General features: G+C 35.9%; 1 protein-coding gene and 1 long non-coding RNA gene across 2 annotated transcripts in view; both read right to left on the bottom strand.

Moving 5' to 3' along the window:
• The window catches only part of ABCA13 (ATP binding cassette subfamily A member 13), a 193,230-nt gene that overhangs the window by 47,081 nt on the left and 121,044 nt on the right, over positions 1-25,105 (bottom strand). The window contains exons 46-51 of the mRNA XM_021386386.1: positions 24,678-24,750; positions 23,014-23,132; positions 22,577-22,664; positions 14,958-15,066; positions 3,818-3,872; positions 3,072-3,249 (exon numbers count right to left, since the gene is read on the bottom strand). Of these exons, the coding sequence (XP_021242061.1) occupies positions 3,072-3,249; positions 3,818-3,872; positions 14,958-15,066; positions 22,577-22,664; positions 23,014-23,132; positions 24,678-24,750 (622 nt within the window). The remainder of the gene's footprint in view (positions 1-3,071; positions 3,250-3,817; positions 3,873-14,957; positions 15,067-22,576; positions 22,665-23,013; positions 23,133-24,677; positions 24,751-25,105) is intronic.
• On the bottom strand, positions 15,491-23,134 carry LOC110394617. Its single transcript, XR_002435746.1, has 3 exons — positions 23,014-23,134; positions 22,577-22,664; positions 15,491-16,890 (listed from the first exon to the last, which is right to left on the bottom strand). It is a non-coding gene; the product is annotated as an uncharacterized LOC110394617 (long non-coding RNA).

Here is a 25,105-nt window from a genome sequence, read left to right as displayed (position 1 = left end):
TTTTTTTAAATGTTGGCCCACAACATGAGAGGCAGATGTTGGTGGTACAGCAGTAGGGGTTGAACCTTCTCACCAATACTCTGTTACATTTTCTTGCTGTGACAGATGGCAACAGAGGGGTAGTCTGACAAAATGGCATCTGACACAGAAGTGCAGATGAAGCAAAAGTGTGGAACTGAATTCCACAGAATTGCAGAAAAAAAAAATTGCAGCCACTGACATTCATAGACACTTGCTGAACGTTTATGGAGACCAAGCAGTGCATGTGAGCACAGTGATGCAAAGGGTGGTGCATTTCAGCAGTGGTGACAGTTGGTCACCTCCAGTGGTGCAGATTTTCAGAAGCATGGCAAGCAGGCTCTTATTCATTGCAGTCAAAAATCCACAGCTAATGGTGGTGGCTATGTTGAAAGATAGTGCTTTGTAGCTGAGAATTTGCTCTATCAAATAGTGTTGTTGTGCTCTGTTAATCTGTTATAGTTTCCATGGAAATAAAGAGGAGGCATTACTTTTGAAGAAACCTACGTAGCTTAGATTCTGAGATGAAACTGCAATACAGGCAACAAACGATTATCCATTACATTCTAGCTAAATACTCAGTGTTGCACAGTATCCTTACCGTAAAAATAAACATTCATACTGAAGCATAATGCGAACCAGTTCATGCTTAAACCAGAGGGCATCATTCCTTTGTCGGTGGGAAGACAGACATTTTTTAAAGGAAGGACAATTGAGCAATGTTTTAATCTTATTCACAGTGTATTTTATGGCACCACCAGTGGCATACATAAAAATCATACAATACTACTCCGTAGATTTGGGATTAAATTATTCTGGAGCCATTTGAGAAACATGGCATAGAAGTCAAGAGCATCTAAGACTAAAATATTTCAAGAGATGAATATATTTGATTTCTTTTTCTGGAAAAACACTTTTAACATTAGATTATATTGCAAAAATCTTTCCGGAATTTTGACCCTCTAGTGAAACAAACTTAATCTTAACAAAATATTGCAATCTGTCATGAAATTTTTCAAGCATTTAAACTTTTCCTATTTGTTGAACATTGTAATGAATACTATTCATATGCATAAATACACTAGGAACAGTCTAATTCTTATGACAGTAGTTTCATAAATCAAACACCTCTGCAGGTCTAGTAAAGATTATACTACCAATAATACAGGACAGAGCCTGGAATGCTTAAAATGTGTAGAGAGAGTTCAGATTTGACAGTTCATATATTCAGGTGCTCAGTGTCCCTAGATGATCTGCAGCACAATTAGCATTTAAAGTAGTGTCTGTTCTTTCCCAGATTGTGATTGATCATGCAGTACAATGCTGAATTTGTGAGAACATTTTGAAAGGAAAAGGTTGGCAGAAGATAACGAGGAGCTGACTTCGCTGCACAAGGAGAAACTGAATGATGAAGGAACAAGTTTTCAACCAAGCCTTCTTACCTGACACGGCAGAAAAAGGAATACAAAGATTGACTGACCATGTAAATAACTTTTGGATAAATGTGCTCTTACTTCAAGCTTGCTCAAATGAGAAAATCCCCATTTCAAGCATGGATAGGTGAGTGTGTAATGTTCCAGATTTAGAATAATTTGAATGAGAATGAAGAGTATTCTAAAAAATATTTGTTCTTGAGAAGGCCAATTCATGTTTGCATTGCCTATGCTAAATCCCAGACCTTCCTTCCATGATCATCTTGTGGGTTAAACAAAGTGTAGAAGATTTCTATCTCTCCTCTAGGGCCACGAATCTTTGCATTACTTTTGAATAATCCAGACGACTCCAATTGCTCATTGTTGCCTCTGAAATACCTCTCTTATGTCAGAACATCTTCTCATTCACAATTCCCTTCTAAAAACAGTTACTAAATGAACAATTAACATGCAGGACCTGAGTTCTCTAAGAACAGGAGTTTTCACAGAAGTGGATGCCCTAATCCCAAATCCCTTCCAAACACTCAGCTAGTACTATACCAGGGCTTTATGATAGGTGAATTATGAGAAAGGCTTTCAGTGGTGGACATATATACACATATATACATATAAATGGAGAAATTTTGTCTTTTGGTTTTTAAAGAGCCATTTTCAAAAAAGATATTTGAAGAACAGTCGTGGAATCTTTGCTTAAAGGGAAGCCAGAGGACTTTCATTATGTAGTTGGTAACAAGTCAATGACTGGGGACTACAAGTTCATTAGTTCTATTTACCACCTTTGCTTATTGGTCTGAAAATAAATCAGCTTCTCAGACGTAAAGAATGTAAGCAAAAACTCCTACTTTATTTAACTTTGTTGGCATAAATCTGATGTAAAAATCAGGTATTAGTTGCATTCCTATCTTTACATTTGGTTAGATGGGTAAACTTGGTATTTTAAAAGAGAATATTTTGAGTTTTTCCTATTTGTTAATGATCTGCATACAAACAATACTGTGTAATGCAAAAAAATGATAGAAAATACTGTGAGAAAAATAAACTTACAGGACAGAGAACTGTCCATTCCCGATCTAGACCATTCTGTGAAAGTGAATTCATATATAAGACTTTCTACTGCCTATTCTGTGAGAAACAGAAAATACCAGTAGGGAATACCTCTCTTATTATCCACCAACATACAACATAATTATGCCTTTAATGCATCTGACTATTATTTTCAGGCTTCTCCCATATTCTGAAAGTTTTTGCCAGCGGTAATCCAAAGCACTGAAAAACACAATAACTCCTGTCATGAACTGCTGTGTGGAACATCCTCTCTATCTGGGTTGATTAGCTAGTATCCATATATCTGTGAAATAGTTCAGGTGCCTAAAGCTAGCATACACTTTACCTTCTTACAATTCCACTTTGGAAAATGAAGAATACAATCTCTGCTTTACAGAATTTTATCTCAGTACTGAAGTAGCATCAGTGTCACAATATTAAACATGATAGCCAAAAACTGTTGCTCTACACAATTCAAATTGTGTTCATATGTCTTACGAACATTTTTTTTGCTCATTTATATCAAACTAATTAAAAATTTACACCGAAACACATGCTGTCCTACAGGATACATACCATATCACAGCAGAAATTAGCAAGCCAGTATGTTTTGTAACCCAGGCCAGTGATGTGTTGCAAGCGTTTTGTACCAGATACTCTGTCTTTCACTATGGCACTGCCAATGGAGGCAGTGAGGATGGAGAAACCCAGCATGATACAGAGTGCTACCCCACACTGACGAACATTCTCCATTCTAAGATACAAAGCACAACAGTGTGATGAAAATACAGTGAAAAACAACCCTAACATTTTCAAGTCCAACTCTACCAGAGCAACACTACACATTAGGACCTTAATCCTGTTTGCAAAGACCATGTTTCTACACTGTCAATATCTCATTAGAGAACAGGCTCAAGATACTTGCTGAGTTACAAAACTATACATGAGTCACAGAACATAGCCGATGTTTAGATGTTTTAATAATATAGTGAAGCTTTTGCAAATATTTTAACCTTTATAAAGCATTAAAATTTAGGAATAGTTTACTTAATCTGTCTGAGAATGCCAGAATGCACTCAGAACACTATGTAAAGTGTAGTCAGGGTAAATATAATTTTTTTCTCTAGAAAATAATGCAACCTTATTTGATATAAACAATGGACAACATATAAACAGAAAACTAGAGAAAATGCTTCACTCAGTGAAACTAAGTTGAATCCATCAGGTCACATCTGTTGCATGCAACATATAAGCTCACTGAATTAACAGCTTCAGTTATCTATTCTTTGCAGCTGTTATGTATTTTTTAAGACTTCGCTCACATTTTGTCCTCATCCAGCAAGGCTCCTCCGTATGGTTGGCTGTAGAGTGTGATCCCTGGAAGAAGAAAAAAATATGAAAAAGTGCTTCATGAAGACTGTAAGATCTAGAGTATGCAGCCTTTGGAAATTCACAACAGTTCATTTCCTTTTTGATTGACAAGAATACAAGCAGTCCTGAAACAACTCAGGTGAAGCATGCAAAATAGAAACAAAACATGTGAAAACCTGCATTGAAAGAAAAAGAAAGAAGCAAAACAGGATGAAATGAGGAGCAGGACAAAGAACTGAAAGAAAGTGAACTGCAGCCATCTCACTTTTACAGGCAAAGGAGGCTGTTCTTCCATTCAAACTCTCACCTTGCAAAATCCTCACTGTCCTTGGAAGGAAGGTGGCTTCAAAGCAGTGCATACATAAGTCTGCTTGCTATATTTTCTGCTTCCTCTCTGACTATTATGGTGTACTGAAGAGATTCTGAACCTGTAACTTACAATTTCACTGCCCAGAACCAGGATTCAGCTCTAAATTACCTCTCCTTCATTTACGAATTACAAAAACACAAAAGACAATATATTTTGCAAGTATCCTTTTCTTATGCTTTATTCAATGATAGGGGGAATTTTCATCTCCCTGTGATTCTGAACTGCTTAAAACACAAATTTGAGCTTATAAATGAAATTGAAGACTTGCTGTATGTAATCCAGAAAAGACATCAACATAATCATTACTGACATAAAACTTAGTTGCTCCCTCATATTAATCCTTATCCTATTTTCCTATGAACTACCACCTGAATATTTAGGACAGCTGTGAAATCATACCAGAGTCTATTTGCTTCTGTTTTTTTTCCTTTTTCTACAAAAATGGTAATTTTTAATATAAGAACATTAAAATAAATTGTCTCACAATATTGTTAAATTTATTTTTTTCTATACTCCAGTTTTACTACTGGTCTCAACAAAATATCATTTCTAAAGCAAAACAGTAGAATGTCTAAAACATTTTCAATCAAGAAAATTAGACTGAACTAGTGCTGGGAACTGACCAGGGTCTTGATAAGTTAAAATGTGACAATCTTAAATAACATCAAATAGCTCTTTTTTCAATTGTATTTCAGGTTCACAAACCAAAATATTAATTTCTATTTGACTGTGCATCTCGTCTGTGCCAGAATGAGCAATGTGGGGAGAAATTGAGGGAATTTTTAAAACAGTTTTGAGCTGAATCAATGTGTTAAACACTGGCCTCATCCATCATATTCTCACCATTAGCAGGAGATCACCATTTGCACCTATAAGGGACCCTTTTCTCTATGAAATCTTATTATAAGAGATGAATGAAAAGGCTAAATACTTAATTAACAAGAGAAAGAGCTCAGTCATCAAGCTGCCAAACCAAATACTGTATCTGTTGAGTAATTTCTAGAGTCTGGATCTAATAAATAAACATAAGTACTAGTAGTTTTTCTGCACTCTGAACTGCAGAAGTAGGTTCAATAATGTCATACTATAAATACAACTGGAAATTCTTACAAAAATATTGGATTAAGATATCTTTAAAATAAATTTGGCATGTTCCCACTTATAAAAAAAAATCCATCCTAACATAATTATAATCTTCCAGATATCTTTGGCAGGGAATTAAATGAGTGGTTGTCTCAGATGAAGTCTATGCACTGCCACTTATTTGAATACACTTTGTCATATTTTGTTAGCATCCAGTTGTATAAATATAAAAGTTGTCTTAATTCCAGTAATAGGTGTGGTCTGATTGAGTACATAAATGCTTTTATTTTTTGCCATTTAACTTTTCATTCCTCGTTTTAAAGACAGTACAGTTAAAAGATCACTAAGCTACTGTGGTGTTTAAATCACATAGGATGATGATTAACTCGTATATGTAACTAGTACAAGATGAAAATTTTTCAAATACAATCAAAAGCTGTACAGTGAGGCCCAAAGGCAGTTTACAAATAAAAAGAAAAATCAAGCTAATAAAGTTTTGGTTCACCACTAATAAATACAGGTGCTAATTGCAGATGTCTTTCATGTCTTTTGCATGGAGGGACTGTTTACAATTTTCCTTTGTTTTATACTACTGATTTCTTAACTAATAGTTGCTATTTGTTATGATGTAAAACCCGACAGAGAAACATAAAATGTTTTTTTCCACTGGATCCAAGTACCAGGTGAAATTCCATTTGTATAAAGGAAAAGTCACATGATGGAAAAGAGTTTCATTCCCAGAAAGTTTTTCTAGGCTTTCTCAATGGTTGAAGTGTGCATATTAAAAAAACGTATTTCCTACTGATTAAGAATTGACAGTCAAAACTACAATTAAGCCAGATTTTACCATGCAGACAGAATTAAACTTGTCTGAACTTACTTTCAGATCTGACAGATATTTACCTGGCCTACAACATCAGAAGCAGATGGTGGTGGTATTGGAGTAGAGGTTGAACCTTCCTGCCAATACTCTATTACTATTTATTGACACAAGACAGATGGCAGCAGAGAGGCAGTCTGAAAAAAATGGCATCTGAGATGGTAGTGCAGATGAAGCAAAGGTGTGGAATTGAATTCTTCCATGCGGAAAAAATTACACACCAAAATGACATCAAATATTTTACAAAGAATAACTTCTGCTCATAAATATGAAATGTGCCAGGAAGAAATCTTTCTCCTGAAACCACCATGCTCTGCATTTTTTTTGTAAATACATAGATCCCAAGGGAAGCTCTCAAAACTTTCAGGCTACTACACTGCTGTTATGAAGAAGACTACAGCAGTTGCCTTGGGTCCCATACATAGAAACATACTGCTAAACTCTCTGCTACAGAATAGAGGCTGAAAAAGAGATCGTTGGTGGAAAGTAGACAATGGGGGAATAAACAAACAAACATTAAGTAACATATTGTACCTTGCAGGCTTCTCTTATACAATACTGACCAAAAAGCAAACTACACTAAATACCCTTCTATGGAAGAGTCCAAAAAAGTTATTACTCTTCTTAGTATTAGCAACCATTTTCTACAGTCAAGTTCCGTTCAAAACATGAAGATGAAAAAATGGATTGCATTTTTGAAAATTCATACACAACTGAGATGAAATGTAGCAGGGTTGCTGATTATAATTAACCAAAGTACGCTCTTATTAAAAGCAATCAGTTCTGTTAGAATTCCAAATCCTATCAAATTATAACACAAATATAATATCAGTTTTTCATTCATTATTTTAAAATTTTCAGTTAGCCTGGAGCAAAAAGTTTTCCTGCATTTGCAACATTTCTTAGTATAACAATATCTCCTCCTCCATTTAAAAGTAGATGATGAATTTACATAAATTCAAGTTTGTAATTCTTAGTGGGAAAAAAAGTTCTCCTGAGTCTATGGAAGAGAAAATCATACGGTATCATCCAAGACCAAAATAATGCTACACTTCTCATTTAAGCCATTTGCTATCACATGTATTATGTATTTGTTTATTAAAAACAAATTAACAAACATTTTAGTATACCTTTATAATCCATCTCTTCCTAAATTTCTCCTCCAAGCCACCTATACTCTTTCTTTACATATCTCTCTGTCCCAATATAGCTATTAGCATGATGTAGAATGTGCTTATTGATGCTTTCTTGCCTTTACTTACATTCTTATTATGCAAAGCTACTATAATGGTGCTCATTAAGTTGAAAACTAAACACCATCTTCAAGGGCTTAAATTTCAAAGTGAAAAAAATGACAAATAAACCAAGAAGTTTCAAATGACAAAATTCCTATTGAATAGATGCATGTGATGTTCATATAATGATCGCATATTATTTTAAGGATTTTATTTGTAAGCCTTTGGGGAAAACTTTACCAGCTCAGTATTCACTAGGGAAATACACATAACAGTCAATATCAACAATGAAATGTTTTAGCTCTATGTCCTGGCTGTATCTTTTCATAAATTTCTAAATATAAAATGATTTCTCTCATGTCGATAGATTGCCATTACACTCTCCTGACTTAACTGCAATTAGGAATTTTTCAACTGCCGTAAAACATCCTTTGTCTATGTTCTTGGCACAGCTTTGGTCACATTATTTTTACAATGACAGTTTAGCTTTATTCATAGGCACAAGCTAAAAACTGTGATAGCTACGAGTTCCAGTCTTTCCAAAACTCTGCATAAGCAATTTGAAGCAATAAAAAATGTTACCACAGACATCCTTAAGCTATATCAGGGTTTTAATGCTGTATTCAAAGAGTAAGTAAACACCACAACGTTAAGATTTTTTTAGACCTTTAAACCTTCTCTAATATAGAAAGGAATTGCTTGAGAAACGAGACACACTATTTCCTTGTCCACAGTAAGGTGGAGTACAAGTCATCACAAAGTAAGAAACGCAACTATATGCTTGTAAACTAATATTTGTATGTTTATAATTCCAAAAAGAAATGAACACTTCAGTCCAAATGCACCACAAACTACATGTACGGCACAGATAGCTACAAACTGTTTTTGTTGTTGCTTTTCAATTTGTTTGTTCGTTTTAAGGTAAAAGTCTCAGTTGCTATCTCTTGTATTGCTCAGTGAAGGACTTAACTTTACACAATGGAGAAAAAAATAATCATTTTTACCAGTTCTTCAATCCAAATTAGTAAGCAAAAAATAGGTCGGTGTATAATGCTCTGGTAGTCTTTTCTCTGTGCTTGCTAAATAGAATGTACAATACAGAAGTGCAAAAGAGACAGGAGACATTTTTAGAAACAGTCCATTTACAACAAAAGGAAGCACTGACTTGCTGTTGGTCTTTATCTTATTGTCATATTTCCTACTTTTCACAACCACAAGATTGGAAATTGTCATATTACTGTTTAAAAACTAAAATAAATAGAAAATTTTAAAATATTATTTTGAAATTTAAAAAAAAAAACCACAATCATGAAACCAGTACACAGTAAGATGTTTCTTCAACAGTTATCTAACAGGAGAAATTGAATGTGACAGTTGTTGATAACTTATACAAGTTTTTGCTTGACCACTCCCTCACTAAAAACAGCTTGATGATGGGTGTCAGATATGAGTGCTCCCTAGCCTACTCTAAAACCTATGCAGACTTTTAACATCTACAACATCCTGCAGTTGGAGCTTCACAGTTGGGGGCCTTGAATTTACACTTGAAATGTCACTAGGAGATTCATTCTACATACACTTTCCACAGCAGAAGAGTCAGTAAGGAAGGCACTGTAACCTCCTGAACTTCCTCATGATTTCCCCCTACTAGACTCCCTTCTAAACTGAAAATTCCTATTCCTTTCTTACATTGTTCACAATTAAATTCATTTTAGACTCATGTTGATAGGCATCCTTCAGCTAGTGAAATGAATTCTTCCTGAATTTTATATGTATTAAGACATTCTCTAGAATAAAATTCAACCATTTCCTATTTTGAATAGGACAGTTTACAGGAAAAAGGAAAATGCATCCATTACAGATGCTTGAAATGAAAAGTATCTTTGCTGTTGTAGGAAAAATCCTGAACAGTTTCCATTCAGAAGTTGAACAACTTGACACTTCTTATCAGTATCTACTGACAGTCTGTAAAACAAACCTCAGAACTTCTATTTCAAATCTAAACCACCTGACCACCTGTCAGTAAAGAAAGTCAATATGCAATTTGGGATAGTCTTAGAGACTTGAAGTGTTTCATTCCAGTGGGTATAAGAAGATGAGGCACTGGTATTCCATTTCATATTGCCTTGGTGCAACTTTCCAGATAAGCACACATTATGAAATCTGGTTTTACAGTATCACAGAATCACATAACTGTAGGGGTTGGAAGGGACTTCTAGAGATCATTGAGTCCAACCCCCCTTCTAAAGAAGGTTCCCTACAGCAGGTTGCACAGGGAGGCGTCCGGACAAATCTTGAATATCTCCAGAGTAGGAGACTCCACAACATTTCCTTTAGTTAGAGCTTTTGATTGGAGGAAATAGTATAAATTAGTCTAGATGTAGTCTATACGTAGATTGTAGCTGTAGAATGCAAAACTTTCCATTTCATTTTGAATGTTCCAGAAACTAAGACAGTTAGAGAAAGAATGAGATGGACAGAGATATGACCAGGAAGTACTTTTTCAGTGTAAGCTGAAGAGATCTAGGGAATACGTCTTGAAGTTCTTCAAGGTTGTACATCATCTCTGTAGGCTAATCAGAGCTATCCTTAGGAGTAATCTGTAATTCTGTGCAGTGTTCTGGGTGTATCTGAGTGTGTCACTTGACACTCCTTTCAAAATGGCTCTTTGTTTTGCACAGCATACTGAGCCTTGAGCACACAAATCAGTATGGATCTGTATTACTAATCCTAGGTTTCCTTATTATAGTAATTTTAGTTCAGAGTATATAAAAAATAGAACAAAATAAAATAGTACACATAAAAATCTTTTTTTTTTTTTGTAAAAATGTTTTTTACAAGCTCACCTTTGTGGACATTTAAAACTTATGACAAAACTTGTTTGTACAAAATTAAACATTACTATTTACTGAAAATAACACCTTTCGTTTTATGGAAAATTTCACAGGCAACACCTCAATAATTATTTAAATTTTATGGTTGGCCCACTAACCAGACAGGTATAAGAAAGTTAAATGACATTTCAGAGGTTCCTTTGAAAAGAGGGTTAAAAATAAAATTTGAGAACAGAACCAGAACGTACAGTCACTTTCTACTGAAATTCAGATGAAATTAGGTCTTCTGATCCCTTCAGCTCTTTTGAAGAACTAAATCTATAATAAATGAAAATGCTACATGAACCTTACAATGAGCCCTAGCGTGAAAGGTTTTTTAAAAATGACAATGACTTCTATTGAAGTACTGAGATAGGGCAGCTGTATCATAAAAGACTTTTCTATACTGATAGATTTCTGTTCTTTCAGTAATTATGTAAGAACTTTTTTTTTAACCATTGCACTTTACAGACATCAGTGCTGATGAATACCACTCATCTTTTCTTAATATAGTCTTACCCTAAGAGGTAGATAATATTCCTTCCCTGTGCAGTCCAGAATGCTTAGCATATTTTGAGGCAGCAGTATACAATTAAATGTGAAAAATAACATCTCTCTTTGATCAGAATTTCTATCTCAAGTTTAAGTCAAGTATATTGCCTTTTAAACTTTTATTCCGCTTCATCATTTCATTTGTTATTTGCTCTCAATTGTATTACCTCATTCTAGCAATGCAGCATTTCAGAAAGAGATGTAACAACATCAAAACATCATATGTATGGGCCTAAGGATCAACCAGAGCTGATGAGTTTTGATGAAGAAACAGTAAGTGTTATCTCCTCTGTTAAATTCCCTTTCTCAACTAGAATAGTTTTTGTTTAACCATTTAACACATTCATTTTCATTTTCTGTCACTTAATATGTAACCATTCAAAAAGGAAATGTATATTATTTCCTTTTCAATAAGACAGATAAGTCCAGAATAGAAAAAGACTGCATCAAAACAAGTGTGGTCAGCAGGGAAAGGGAGGTGATCCTGCCCCTCTACTCTGTGCTGGTGCGGCTTCACCTGGAGTACTGCATCCAGATGTGGAGTTCTCAGTACAGGAGAGACATCGACCTGTTGGAGCGTGCCCAGAGAAGGGCTGCAAAAATGATCCAAGGGACGGAACACCTCTCCTATGAGGACAGGCTGAGAGAGCTGGTGTTGTTCACCCTGGAGAAGAGACGGCTCTGAGATGACCTGATATCTAAAGGGGAGCTACAGAAAAGAAGAGGACAGACTCTTTAGCAGGATCTGTTGTGATAGAACAAGGGGAAATGGCTTCAAGCCTAAAAAGGGCAGATTTAGATTAGACACAAGAAAACAAGTCTTTCACAGTGAGGGTGGTGAGGCACTGGAACAGGTTGCTCAGAGATGTAGTGGATGCCCCATCCCTGGAGACTTTCAAGGTGAGGTTGGATCTGGCCCTAGGCAACCTGATCTAGCCATGGTTGTCCCTGTTCATTACAGGGGAGATGGACTAGATGACCTTTAAAGTCCCTTCCAACTCTAAGGATTCTATGATTACGAAGCTAGATACAGCTATCTACCTGCTACAGAAGATGAGACATTTTCTTATAAGAACTATTTCTAAATTGCTACTTCAAAATAGACATCCAATTCATTAGTTATGATAAACCATAACATTTACATACAGTTTCCTCCCACAAAGTCTCATACAAAACCCTGGACTCTCCTAAGCTTGTTTTTCTCATGACTGAATGAAATCTCCTTATCACTAAAACCTATCACAGACTGGGATCAGTTCTGCTCTCTTATGTAAATTACTAGGCTGCAAGTCCCCTGTGATTAAAGCAAGCAGAACTACACATGCTATCCGTGATGACTTCCCTCCTCCCAGGGGACTTCAAAAACCTTAGATTAAGTTCATACACAGGAAAAAAGTGATAAGTGAAGTGGTTCTCAGTACTTAGAAGAGCTTTTAAAATAAGCTGTTGACCTCTTTAAAAGTTTTTTCAGTATCATAACAGTTTCTGCTCCCTGCATGCATTGTATTGCTCTACCCTATTGAACTAAGTCTTGCAGCAAAGCAAAACATATTTTTTGTTGAAAGAAGGAAAGACTGTGTCCTCAAACTCTCTTTTCAAGGATCAAATAATTTTTACGTCACTTAGAAGTAAGCGGTGGTTCTGTTGACAGGAAGAAGCTACTCTATGAAGAAATATGTCATAAATGCAAGTCAGAATTATAAAGCTACACATCTGCAGCATCCTAACAAGCTTCTTCAGAACAGTTTTTAATAATATTGTAGAATGAACCTTGTATATAAAAAGATTTTTCAAGGGAGGAAAAAAATCTAGTAGTATAGATCTCAGTCTAGAAATATGTTGTGTAGTCTTCTGACAACTAATTTACAAGACTACATATAACCATTTTAATGAGGAAAGCATAGGAGTCGTTCTTGGTCACAATGGCATGTCTCTTCATATAATCTTCTGGCCGTCCAATGCTTCAGGAACTATTTTATCACGTTTCTATGTCATGCAGAAAAATAAAATATAACACTACCACAATCCTTGGGATAACTATGATGTTCTTCAATTCTAATCCAGATGGTTCCCCAAATCTCCACAAACAGATACAAAAGTAAGGGTACTTAAATGTTTAAGTTACCAAATGGGATGTGTAGTGCTACAGAAAACAAGTCCGTATCAACAATATTCATAAAGTGCAGGGTAATTTGATTAAAAATTAATTTTTTATTAAATGTTCTCATTAAAATACTTGATTTCACTTAAACCTAAACTTTCTTCAGAAATATACTACCCTTGATTTTTTTTTCTCATAATCCATTTAGAAAAAATAAAACTTCAGCTACCTCTAAAGGTAACATTTTTTTCCACTTGCCATTCTGGAAACACTTCTTAATGAATTTCTATTTTATACTATCCAAGATTCCTTTTCTTTTTTCACTAGTTTTCCTCTTCTTTCTTCTTTCTTTATTATAAATAAACATGAAGGCATAAGATCAAACCAAGACAAAAATCTGCTTGAGGTAAAACCTCTCCCTGTTTTATACTGTGCTTTAAAAGGACAGAAACCCAACTTGAAAGTCTCCACATTGAAAGTAAAAAATTAAAATTCCTTTGTTTTTCCTTGAAAAGGGCAATTCATAAATCAGCGTGAATACATATATGAAAAATAATACTGCCTCCTCCAGGGAAGGACAGTAAGAAAGAAAAGAAAGATGCTCTAGGAATTTTTTCACTGTAAAATATACTGATGGAGAAAAGTAATGGAAGCTCTAAGCATCATTTCACATTCATACTCTTTAAAGTGGTCATAAGCTATTTTTTAATTTCTCCAATACAAACTAATTCCTCTTTCACAGAACCTCAAGAATGAAAGGAACCAGAATGAACAGTATTTAGCCTGAACCATCAAACTCAGATTTCAACGTACTAAAAATTCATTGTGTTTACAGCTGATTCCTTGTCTGAAGTCACTGCCAAGCAAGTCATGTTGTAAAATCTGTATTTTAACTAGTTCTACACAGTTCAAGAATACAAGAATTAGAAAATTTAGACACCTCTCTCTCTTTTAGTATACACTGTATAAGATACACCTGCCTCTCCTGCTCCTTTACTAACAGTATGCTACAGGAAGTTACATTGCAGTGTGAATTTAGTGGATGTACTGGGTTTACTCTAAGTATTTACTTAAGGAGTAAAGTAACAAATAAGTTATCAATTCATATTCTTGCACAGTAAACGTCCTGTTTAAGCAAGCCCTATCTTCCCAGAGAAAAAACATCCCCAACATAGCAAGCCAAATTACACTTAGTCCATAGGAATATCCTTCATAAAAAATGTGTGTAGATCAACAGAGTAATACAGTACAATTCAAAAGTTACGTTATTGCATATAACATTCTTCACAGACAAACCTGCTATTTCATTTCCAAAATATCCTATAAAGCCTGTCACACTGGAATCTGACTTGATACAATGTCAAATCTTCATATTGAAAATTATTTTATTTAAAAATTACTTTTTCAAAACATATTGTCAACAGTTCTGGCCTGGTTTGGCCTGGTTCCATGACAAATGGGGCTGGGGGACCCACAGACCTATGCCCCAGGAGCTGGGGAAGGGTGAAAAGGTAAAAGGTAGGGAGATGGGCCTAAAAACAAAACCGTAGCAACGAGCCAAGGAAGAACTAATTTACTACATATGATAGCAGAATGTGAGATAACACAATATAATACAATATAGTTGGAATTGAAGCTAATAAATAAAATGAGAGAGTGTCCAAAACCAAAGGCCTTACTCTAATGCTGAAGGTGAGATGGCTAGGGAGCACACACCACAGAGAGGAGCAGAAAAAGAAGGGGTAGTCTCATGACTCCCAAACAATTTTATCTTTCCCTCTGAATGGAAAACGGAAACAGAACAATGAAGTCTTCTGGGATCTGTAGTTTGTTCTTTCTCTTTTGAGAACCAGGTACCCAGAATTATCAACAATCCATGGAACTGCAGTATTAGCTCTTTAACTCCCAGTGCATTACATGATGTTATGATGTGGAATACTGATAACAAAAATCATAAAACCACAACAGATATTAATAGACAATTAAAAGACTATTACCATACTGTCTCCAATCCACAGTTGGAGGCAAATTCAGCCACAGAATGAAGTTATTGAGTTCATTTAGGTAGGATGGCAGTGAATGGAAACTCTTTTGGTTGTACCACACCTGAAAGAGAGAACAGAAATTGTGAATCAAAAATAGAAACAGTCTGAACACTGATCTGTAAACTACCATAATTTAAAGAATTGCAAAAAGATATTGAAGATGAATTCTCCTTTTAAGACACTTAATTACAGAAGAAGATGACATAGGCAGATCACAATCATTTTATTTGTACCAATCTTTCAGCAAAATGCAGCAGGTTGTTTTCTACTGTTGGAGTTGCAAACTTAATTAAGTGAAATTCTCTGGCTTAATGAAACAATTTTTTACTTTAAAAACATTTGGTTGAGCAAATAACAGAGGAAATCAATGTAAAAGCAATATTTTCCAATTTAAACAGAACCAGAAAAGATGAGGAAAAATGGTGTTATAAGTGAAGCATGTTAATTATTGACATTACAAAAAGACTTATCAAAGTAATACCTGCAAGCGACATATAGCATAAAATGTCTGGAAACATACCACGTCCAAGAAAGCTGGGAAAGAAAGAAACAAGGATGCACTGCTTACACAGTGAGTATGAAACTATGCCATGAAGGAAAAGTTGTGTCTTCACCTTTAACAACCAATTATCCTTAGTTTCCTGAGCGAGGAGAAAAGTAAATACAATAAACTCTAAAGCAGATAAGGCAAGTCTGAGGATCATAAGGAAGCATTTCTGATGTAACATATACTTTAGCTTCAAATCAGGAAGAATTGCTCCAACTTGATAAATCTACTCAAAATGCATACTCTCTTAGGTTTCCATGTGCAAGAATCAATGCCGATAGGCTAATTATGTCCTTAAACCAAGTATACTGAGGTCTCAGTTTTCCTTTTCCTTTGGAAATCAATTTCATTTCTATGCCTCCTTAACTGCTAATCAAAGTGCCTTTAACCCCATATTATCCATACTGAAAACTAGGTCAGAGAAAACAAAGGAAGTTTGTTTTCAGTTTTGGTAACACATTTCAAATCATCTTCAATTACCATCCACTCCTCACTGCACAGCAAGCTTTAATCTTCCTTTTTTGTTTATGCAGTTGACAAACTCTTATCCTTTTCCTATTTGCTATCAATTATTTTGCTAATTTGCATTTTGTTCATCTCAGGTTGCCACTGGGCAGTTCTCACTTTGTCTCTGGACTATGAGTAACATGTCAAAGTATATGTTTTTTAATGTAGGTCTCTCTTGCCTTAACTTAATCTTCCAGGATTTCGTTTTTCCTAAACCTGTTCTGAAACTACAGTTACGTCTTGGAAACTTCCATGAATAATACTTTTCCATCACTCAGATGCTCTTTTCATCTAGTCCTCCTCCACATATATCTGCCTTTTCTTGATGCTACTGTGCTTTTTTTTTTTTCAATTTAGTTGCAGATAATAGTGTGTTTTTTCCTTTTAGAATCCAGCAAAAATCCTTACTTGGGCACTAAGATGCAAACTTTGGCTTTTCTGTCATCTTCTCCATGCTTTCTAGTGCAGGCTATCTACTCCAGTTCTATTTCCCTCTCCTAATAATTCTTTACTTCTGAATTTATTTTCCACACTATCTACTTACTTGGATCTTCCCACTGTATTCTCTTGTGAGGCAAGGTCCGAAACACCAAAATCCTCCCACTTAGCTCCCTCCCTACCCTATACCATACCATGCTGTCAAACACTAATCTGAGCTTGACCATCCTTCTTCTGTGTCTCTTATCCTCAAATCTTCTTTGCCATAAGCTCCATTCAGTATTTTTTCCCAAATGTCCAACTTTGGTCAAGTATCACTGCTCTTGCTTACAGTAGCTTTCACATTTTCTACTCTGTTCGTTACATGGTCTTCACGGTTTCCTATGCTCCCACCTTTAAAGAAAATAAAAAAAAAATAAAAAAAACACAAATTCTTTCTTCTTGTATAAACTTGTATGCAACTTCTTTGCTTTCCTCCAGTTCAGTGCCCACAAATTACTACACAGACTACGTCTCCCATTCTTTAATCATCAAGAGAGCTCCTTAAAGAGATGAACTGAAATAAAACCCATATCCTGGGAATAGTGCAAATTCTTCCATTGCTGGATCTCCTGTACAAATAGGTACCAGACAAAGAAACAGACAAATGTTCAAGGGTAGCCAGTCTTTTCCACATACCAATTTTTTATTATGTCTTGTTTAAAAAGATTTGTGCAGAACAGAAAGTTATAAACACACGATGAAAATCCAATCCAATTTTGCTCATTATACTGAATAAAAGGCAATGAAGAAAACAATAAAGCAAAACCCTGACGACACATTCTCATTTAATTGAAACAGGGAAAGTCTCAACTATTCACAGAATACCTTACAAATATAATAATGTGACCAGTATTCAAATGAAAATACAAAAAAAAAAAAAAAAATCCATAATACAGCATTGTGTATAACCATACATTTCAATATCCCACACAGGAATTGGAATTCTTCATTCAAAATATATAATATAACTGAATCAAACAACCAGAAAATAACCAAATTAAAGGTGGCTCTTTCATTGCTTATAAAACAGCAACAAGTGAAAGAAAGAGCATCCAAGGGTGCTCTCTTCATCATAATATACAGTTAGGCTCCTTTTTTCAAAATCCTTGTGATTTATTGCAAAGCTAAAATATAAAAAAGTAAAAATATTATTTCCAGCTGAAATATATTTCAGACCTCTTGCACGCCTCACAGGTGATTATTTACAAATGGCAGGAAGGAGACAGGTATTGGAAAAATACATAGAATAAGATTATTAAAATTGATTTTTTATCATTTCATCATCTATCTACGACTGATAAAATTTGCTCTCAAGAAAAAACATTATGTATCTCTAAATTAAAACTAAATTCTGTAAAGATATATTTCCCATTACTCCACATCATTTTTATCCACCATTAATATTCTAGAATTATGTTAGACCAATGTTTTGATTAACCTATGCTCTATAAAGGAAAAAGGATACGGACAGGCAGAGAATGAGTATTAAACAGGAGAGATGTATCTTCCTCTAGACATTCATACTATTGCTGCATAATAAAGCCTCAAATTCCAACCTTTCATACTGAACACTTCAGAATGCCATTAAAGACTACAAACTGCCTTTCTGGATTACTTAAAATCTATTTTTCCTATTTAGAATTCTTACAAATAACAGCAACTATATAATCATTATAGAATATTTTTGCTCACAATAACCAAAAGAAACAAATACATGGTCATGAAATCTGGAAAAGTCAGGGGGGTGGAAGGGTTGGGGGGGGCAGTGGAAAGAACATTTGAAGCAGAATTGTGTTTTTTCCATATAGCATCATCTTCATCAGTGAACCATAGTCAATGGTTTTAATCAGTCAAGTCTGGCATACGGTAGATAGATTCTTTTCTTTCTCATAGAATGGCTAAAGTTGGAGGGGACCTTAAAAATCATCTAGTTCCAGCGCTCCTGCCATGGGCAAGGTTGCGAACCACTAGATCAACCTGCCCAAGGCCCCATCCAACCTGGCATTGAATGCCTCCAAAGATGGGGCATCCACAACCTCTCTGGGCAACTTGTTCCAGCACCTCACCACTCTCCAAGTAAAACATTTCTTCCTAACATCTAATCTAAATCTCCCCTCTTTTAGTTTAAAGCCATTCCCCCTTGTCCTATCACTATCAGACCACGTAGAAGTTGGTCCTCCTCCTGCCCGTAAGCTCCCTTCAAGTACGGGAAAGCCACAATGACATCTCCCCAGAGCCTTCCCTTCTCCAAGCTAAACAAGCCCAACTCCCTCTGCCTTTCTTCACAAGAGAGGTGCTCCAGCCCTGTGATCATCCTAGTGGCACTCCTCTGGACCCAATGCAACAGTTTCACATCCTTCCTGTACTGGGGCCCTCAGGCTTCGACACAGTACTCCAGATGGGGCCTTGCAAGGGCAGAGTGGAGGAGGACAATCACCTCCCTCGCCCTGCTGCCACACCTCTTTTGATGCAGCCCAGGATACTGTTGGCCTTCTGGGCTGCAAGAGCTCACTGGTGGCTCATGTCTAGCTTTTTGTCCATCAGAATCCTGAAGTCCTTCTCCGTAGGGCTCAGTGAGTTCTTCTCCGAGTCTGTACTTGTATCTGAGAAACATTTCAAGCATGTTCAAGTCCCTCTGGATGGTGCCCCTTTTCCTTTTGTTGTATTAGCTCCATCATCCAGCCAATTATTTATCCACCAAGTAGTCCAGCCTTCAAATCCATATCCCTCCAATTCAGAGATAAGGAAGTGGTGCAGGACCATGTTAAAGGCCTTGTACAAATCCAGGTAGACACCATCAGTCGCTCTTCCTTTGTCCACAAATGCAGACATTCCATCATAGAAAGCCACCAGATTGGTCAAGAAAGATTTGCCCTTGGTGAAACTGTTGGCTGTCTCAGATCACTGCATCTCACGTGTGCCTTAGCATCTCTTCCAGGAATATCTGCTACATGATCTTCCCAGGAACAGATGTGAGGCTCATCAGCCTGTAGTTCCCTAGAGCTTCCTTTCTCCCTTCTAATGAACATGGGAATGATGTTTCCCTTTTTCTAGTCACTGGGAACTTTGCCTGATAGCCACAATTTTTCAAGTATGATGGAGAGCAGCCTGGCAACCACATCAGCCAGTTCCTTCAGAACTCTGGGATGCATGTCATCTGGCCCCATAGACTTGTATACATTCAGACTGATGAGGTGGTCTCAAATTTGCTCCACTCTTAAACTGAAAGAGATTTTGCTCCCCCAGCTACCACTTTGAAGTTCAGGGACATGAGAGGCATTAGAAGTCTCACTGGTGATGAAGACCAAGGCAAAGAACTCATTAAGTACCTCAGTGTTCTACATGTCTGAGGAGGTCAGGTCTCCATTTTCGTTTATCAGAGGGGGTCCACTCTCCTTTGCCTGTCTCTTCTGAGCAATGTACATAAAGAAACCCTTCCTGTTGTTTTATACATCCCTCAACAAGCTCAATTCCATTTGCACTGTGGCTTTTCTGACTGCATCCCTGCACATCCAGACAACATATCTCTATTCTTCCCAGGCCACCCATCCCCACTTCCACTACTTATACTTTTCCCTTTTTTTCCCCTCAGCAGAGACCAACACGTCTTTGCTCAGTCATGCTATTTTCTTGTCTCATCTGCCTGATTTGTTTTTCTGGGAATGGAGAGCTCTTGTGCTCTCAGAAAGGCATCCTTAAAGTGCTGCCAACTCTCTTCTGTTCCTTTGTCCCTAAGGACCATTTCCCTGGGGATCTCATCCAAAAATTCTTTAAAAAGCCTGAATTCATCCCCCTCAAATTCAGGGTCCCGACTCCACTCTTTGCCAGGCTCAAGTTCCTTGAGATCATGAATTCAACCAGGGCATGGTTGCTGCAGCCCAGGCTGCCTCTGATCTTAATCTCTTTTATGATCTCTCCTGCATTGCTGAGCAACAGATCCAGCAATGCTTCACCTCTGGTAGGTCTGTCCAATACCCAAACCAGAAAGTTGTCGTCAGTGGTCTCCAGGAGTCTCCTGGACTGTTCGCAGGTTGCCATGTTGTTTTTCCATGTTATTTATGAACACATACATATTCTCTGTTGGTAAAGACTCTTTCAGAATTTGCGTAGGTATTTTTTATTTGGACTAAAAAAAAATAAGTTGACCATTGGAGTGGAGAATAATGTAGAAAGATTCCAACATTTTCTAAAATGAAATGAATCAAACAGTAAGTCTCTTCAAATGCAAATTTCTCATTTTACTTCATATGAAACTATGTAAATGGTACATTCCCTGTCTCATGAACAAGCCTGAAAGGTCAAAGTAAAAGGCTGGTCATTAATTATTGAAAGGTTAATGCAATAATTTGACATTGCATCAGTTGAAAGCCACTTCCAGGAGGTATTTTAGATAACACAGTGCCCTTTATAAATCCACTCCAATATTTTCTTTGGCTCTGAAATATGAAGCTTACTCACAAAAAGTATAATTATAATTTATCTTTTTGTTGATGCTAGGTGGAGCTCTATGCTTAAGACATTAAATAAATAAAGGACCCTGACAAAAACCACAGTGCTTGCATGTCAAAACAATAGTTTAAAAGGTATAAAGATACAGAGGACAAAAAAAGCAGTCAGAAGAACACATCTTACTGCAATCCTCTAGAACTTCAAATTATTAATGAAAGATTTATGGAACTGGAGTTCAGAGCTATAAGAAATCTGGAGGTAAAGGGGATTACAAATGACCTAAATGAAAATATTTAGAAGGCAGAGTGTGAATATCTGATATTTTCAAAAAAAGTACAAAGAAAAGGTATTGCAGTCAGACAGCAACTTCCAAAACTAAATGAGAAATGATATTAGCAAGAGTTGGAGAATATCCATATCCTGTTTTAACTGCACTTTGTACCAAACGGGATTTTGAGATAGAGTTTAATTACACTCTTGTTTTTCTTCTTCATTTGTAAGAGAAAATTAAATCTAGTGCCAATACCACATAAAATATTTTCAAGACAGAAAGATCTTTCTCTCATACTCCAATTTGGAATCCAGAAGGTCAAGTTTCACAGCTTTCTCTGATAAGAAATCTTCTGCTTGCATAAAAAGAAAAGAGGTTACTGAGATTCTTCAGAATGCTCCTTCAAAACTGCTTTCCTCCTTACTGGTCTTACACTTCAGTGGTCCTCAAAAGAACTTTGCAAAACATTTCCAAGAGGAAAAAAATATTTTGTACCAATAATTCCCCTTTAGCCTCTAGATCCCAACCCAAGTTTTCACAATGTCTTTCCAGTGTGCACCGAAAGTCCTCAAGGAAAAGCTCCTGACTTCATCTGCACTTAGAATAATCCTTCTGCTCCTTGCTCTCAGGGGTAGCTCTGGACAGAAAACAACAGCTATGTGCAGAATTGCAAGACAGGACAGTCCACTGTCAGAGGATACCCAGATTTCACAGCTCAACCAATTTCATCAAGGTTCAAGTTCCTCTGGGATAAAAATGGGAAGTTGCTCACAAATGCAGGGTAATTATGTGAAAGTAATTTCTACTTGTTACGTAGAAGTAACTACACCAAGAACCTAAATCTTTATTTTTAAAAAACAAGTGGAAGGAAAAAAAAATAGTGAAAGAAAAAGAGAGAGAGAAATGTAGCAAAGAAAAAAAAAACATTGCAAAAATGATACAAGAATAAATTACAAAGTTCTGTGAAGCTCAATGGACACTTTTTTCCCCCAGTTCAGACATTGACTTTTTACAGAATACAAATGAACATGAACATTTGGGCTTGCTACCTAAAAAAACAGTTTTAAAGATGAGCTCAGACTCTGAAATAGGTTCACAGGATAAACAATAGAATGTTTATCTTTTGACTCATTTCAAACTGCTTTTCAGAACATGGGAAAAAGAATTACAGAGAAACAGATCATAATAGCCAGAGAGTTTTTCTTCCAGTTTATAAATACAAGGATTTTATATAATGATTTATTACTTTCCAAATGCAGTGAAGTCTGGACCCTGAAGTAAGAAATGCATACACGTGTGAACATGTGCAATACTTACCTTAACCAGAGGCTTAGATTTGACGTTATTCCGTTTTTGTTCTTGATATTCAGAAGCTTTCTTCCCACCAAAAGACCAACCACCATATCTGGTAACAGACAATAAGGTGATAGCAAGTTACCCACCTTAAACTCCATCTTCCTTAGCAGTCTTTTTTTGCAATGATAAAGTGGTACTATCTAAATTAATGCTTTATTTTTCAACTGAAATTACTGTGTGGAAGGAGCCATTGATAACTGCTGGAGGAAGCTCTGAGAAGCTGCCACAGAGAGGACTCCATGTTACCTTTTCACAAGGCTATTCACCTTGACAAAAAAGCAATAGACAAATGCAACTGTTCCTATGCACAGGTCTGTGCTTTGGATCAGGAAGGATTTTTTTTTTTTTTTTTTAATACACAAAGGACAAACTGCTTAGTCATTTTAAGATTAGGTTACCTTGCTTTGTTGGAAGGTCTCACTAAATATTCTTCCACAATCAACCCTGAGAGGTTGTACAAAATACGTCCTCTCTTATTCTTCACATAGGGAACAGAGGTATTGAAACTTGGACAAATCTGGAAAACAGTATGCAGAAAAGTTAAATGTCCTTTAAAAATCATTTTAAAAAAAATCAGTGGCACTAAATTTAGCCTTTTTGTTTTTTCAAATTTGTATGCAGTTTTTGCAGCATTGCTTGTCAACTGGATTTACCTTTTTTAGCTTCAATAACTTTTCAATAAATTATGTATGGTTTCGTGTTTATAAGGCATCTTAAATAATTGTAACTGCCACCTATATGAGTACCACCTTTGATTTTTCTTGCAACCCTGTGAGTCAGTTTTGTTTTGAAACCATCAGAACTTAAATATAAATTTAGACAAGATTACAGCAATGAAAAAGGCGACAAGACTTCTATTCACTTTTTGTGCCTGAAAATAGACACAAAAGGCACAAGTAGAATATAGGAAGAAAACAAAATTCTGATTCGTGCACTGAAGGACAGTAGTAGGGGAAAAAAAGGAAGATGTTTTCTGGCAATTCAGTTGGATATTCTCAAAAAAGACAGATATTATGATGTGATATGGTACCTGGGAAACCTCATAAAGTACATAATGCGTAAAATCAGAAAAATTTGCCATGTTTATTTGACATCTTGACCCTACATATTATAAATCAGTCTCAGACATTCTAGTTTTCCATAGTTCACAGGTAAAATTTCTGCTCCACTACCAAATTACCTTTGAAGTTAGTGGGTCTCTCCCTGATGTTGAGTCCCCATTACCATTTTATTTAAGCTTGTTTTGTTCTACGCATCACTCCACAGTATTAGAAGAAAAGGTGCTTCTTGTCCAGCAAGACAAAAATTTGTTCCCCTTTCCACTTTTCCCAAAATTAAAGTGCTGTATTTCAGATGCAACTCTCACTCTACTGAATTTATCTCCTTCATAAGGATATAAATAATTGACGAAATGGTCCCATCAAGGCAAATAACTTAGTTCACACACAGTTTCACGTCCCCATTTATTACTTCACGTCAGAACAATTCAGCTGGAAAATTCACTAGTCAAAAAGGTCAGAAATTCATTAACTTTTTCAAAATTCTTCCCTGAAAAGCTATTTTATTTTCACATATGCAGTTAAAAAAAAAAAAATCTAACAAATGCTAGTCAAACAGATTCCCTGGTATCTTCTATCAGCCTGAAACACCTGCCCTTCCCATTTGAGAGTAGGTAGTTTTCCAGGTAATCAAGAATTATGTCTTAACTTTATTTTGCATAACTGCTTTGTCCTATGTCATGTTTGAAGCCAAGCTGCATCTGCTGAGGAGAGTTCAACTATCTTTGATTCCTGTTATTTCAGGTCAGTCTAAAGACATTTCTACTATACACAAATACACACTTAAATATGTAACAAAATGGTGTAGGCTCTTTCTTTGAAGATCTCAGAATATATAGGCCAAATATTAGATAAGACAAAGCAATATCTGATCAGAAAAATGTCAGCGTTCTATGGGTTTACTTCCTATGCTATTCCCCTGCCCCTTCGAAAAGAATAGTTCCAGTATTGCATATAATACTCAAAAAATTTTTATATAAATACATACTCAGACATATACATACCTCTTGTGCAGACATGCATCCACATGAATCCAGGAGTGAATTTGATTCCATCTGCCAACATGAATTATTTTTTCTAATGGGAATAAACATAATGATAGAAATAACCATCAAGAGAAAGGAATATATTACAGAAGAAATCCACAAAGTAACAAGTAAATCTGAAATTCTGAGAATCTTCTTAATATTTTACCACAGCAGCAGCTAAAAATACTGAAGCTAAAGGTATATCAGTTTTATTTATTTGAGTCAAAGTGAACTCACAACAAATATTTATGTAAGTAAAGCAACAAAGGAATTGCATGCTTTGTGCTTGCATCAGTAAGGTAAGTAAAGAATAGTTATCATTCTCCATTCCTAACTTTGGACATGTGGAACTCATCCTAACAAACATCCCATTAAATCATTATCTAACCCTCATTCATACAAGA

This window comes from Numida meleagris, chromosome 2, assembly GCF_002078875.1.
Source record: "Numida meleagris isolate 19003 breed g44 Domestic line chromosome 2, NumMel1.0, whole genome shotgun sequence".
Taxonomy (NCBI): Eukaryota; Metazoa; Chordata; class Aves; order Galliformes; family Numididae; genus Numida; species Numida meleagris.
Note: the sequence above shows the minus strand (reverse complement) of the source record. Positions and strands in the feature narration are given on the sequence as shown.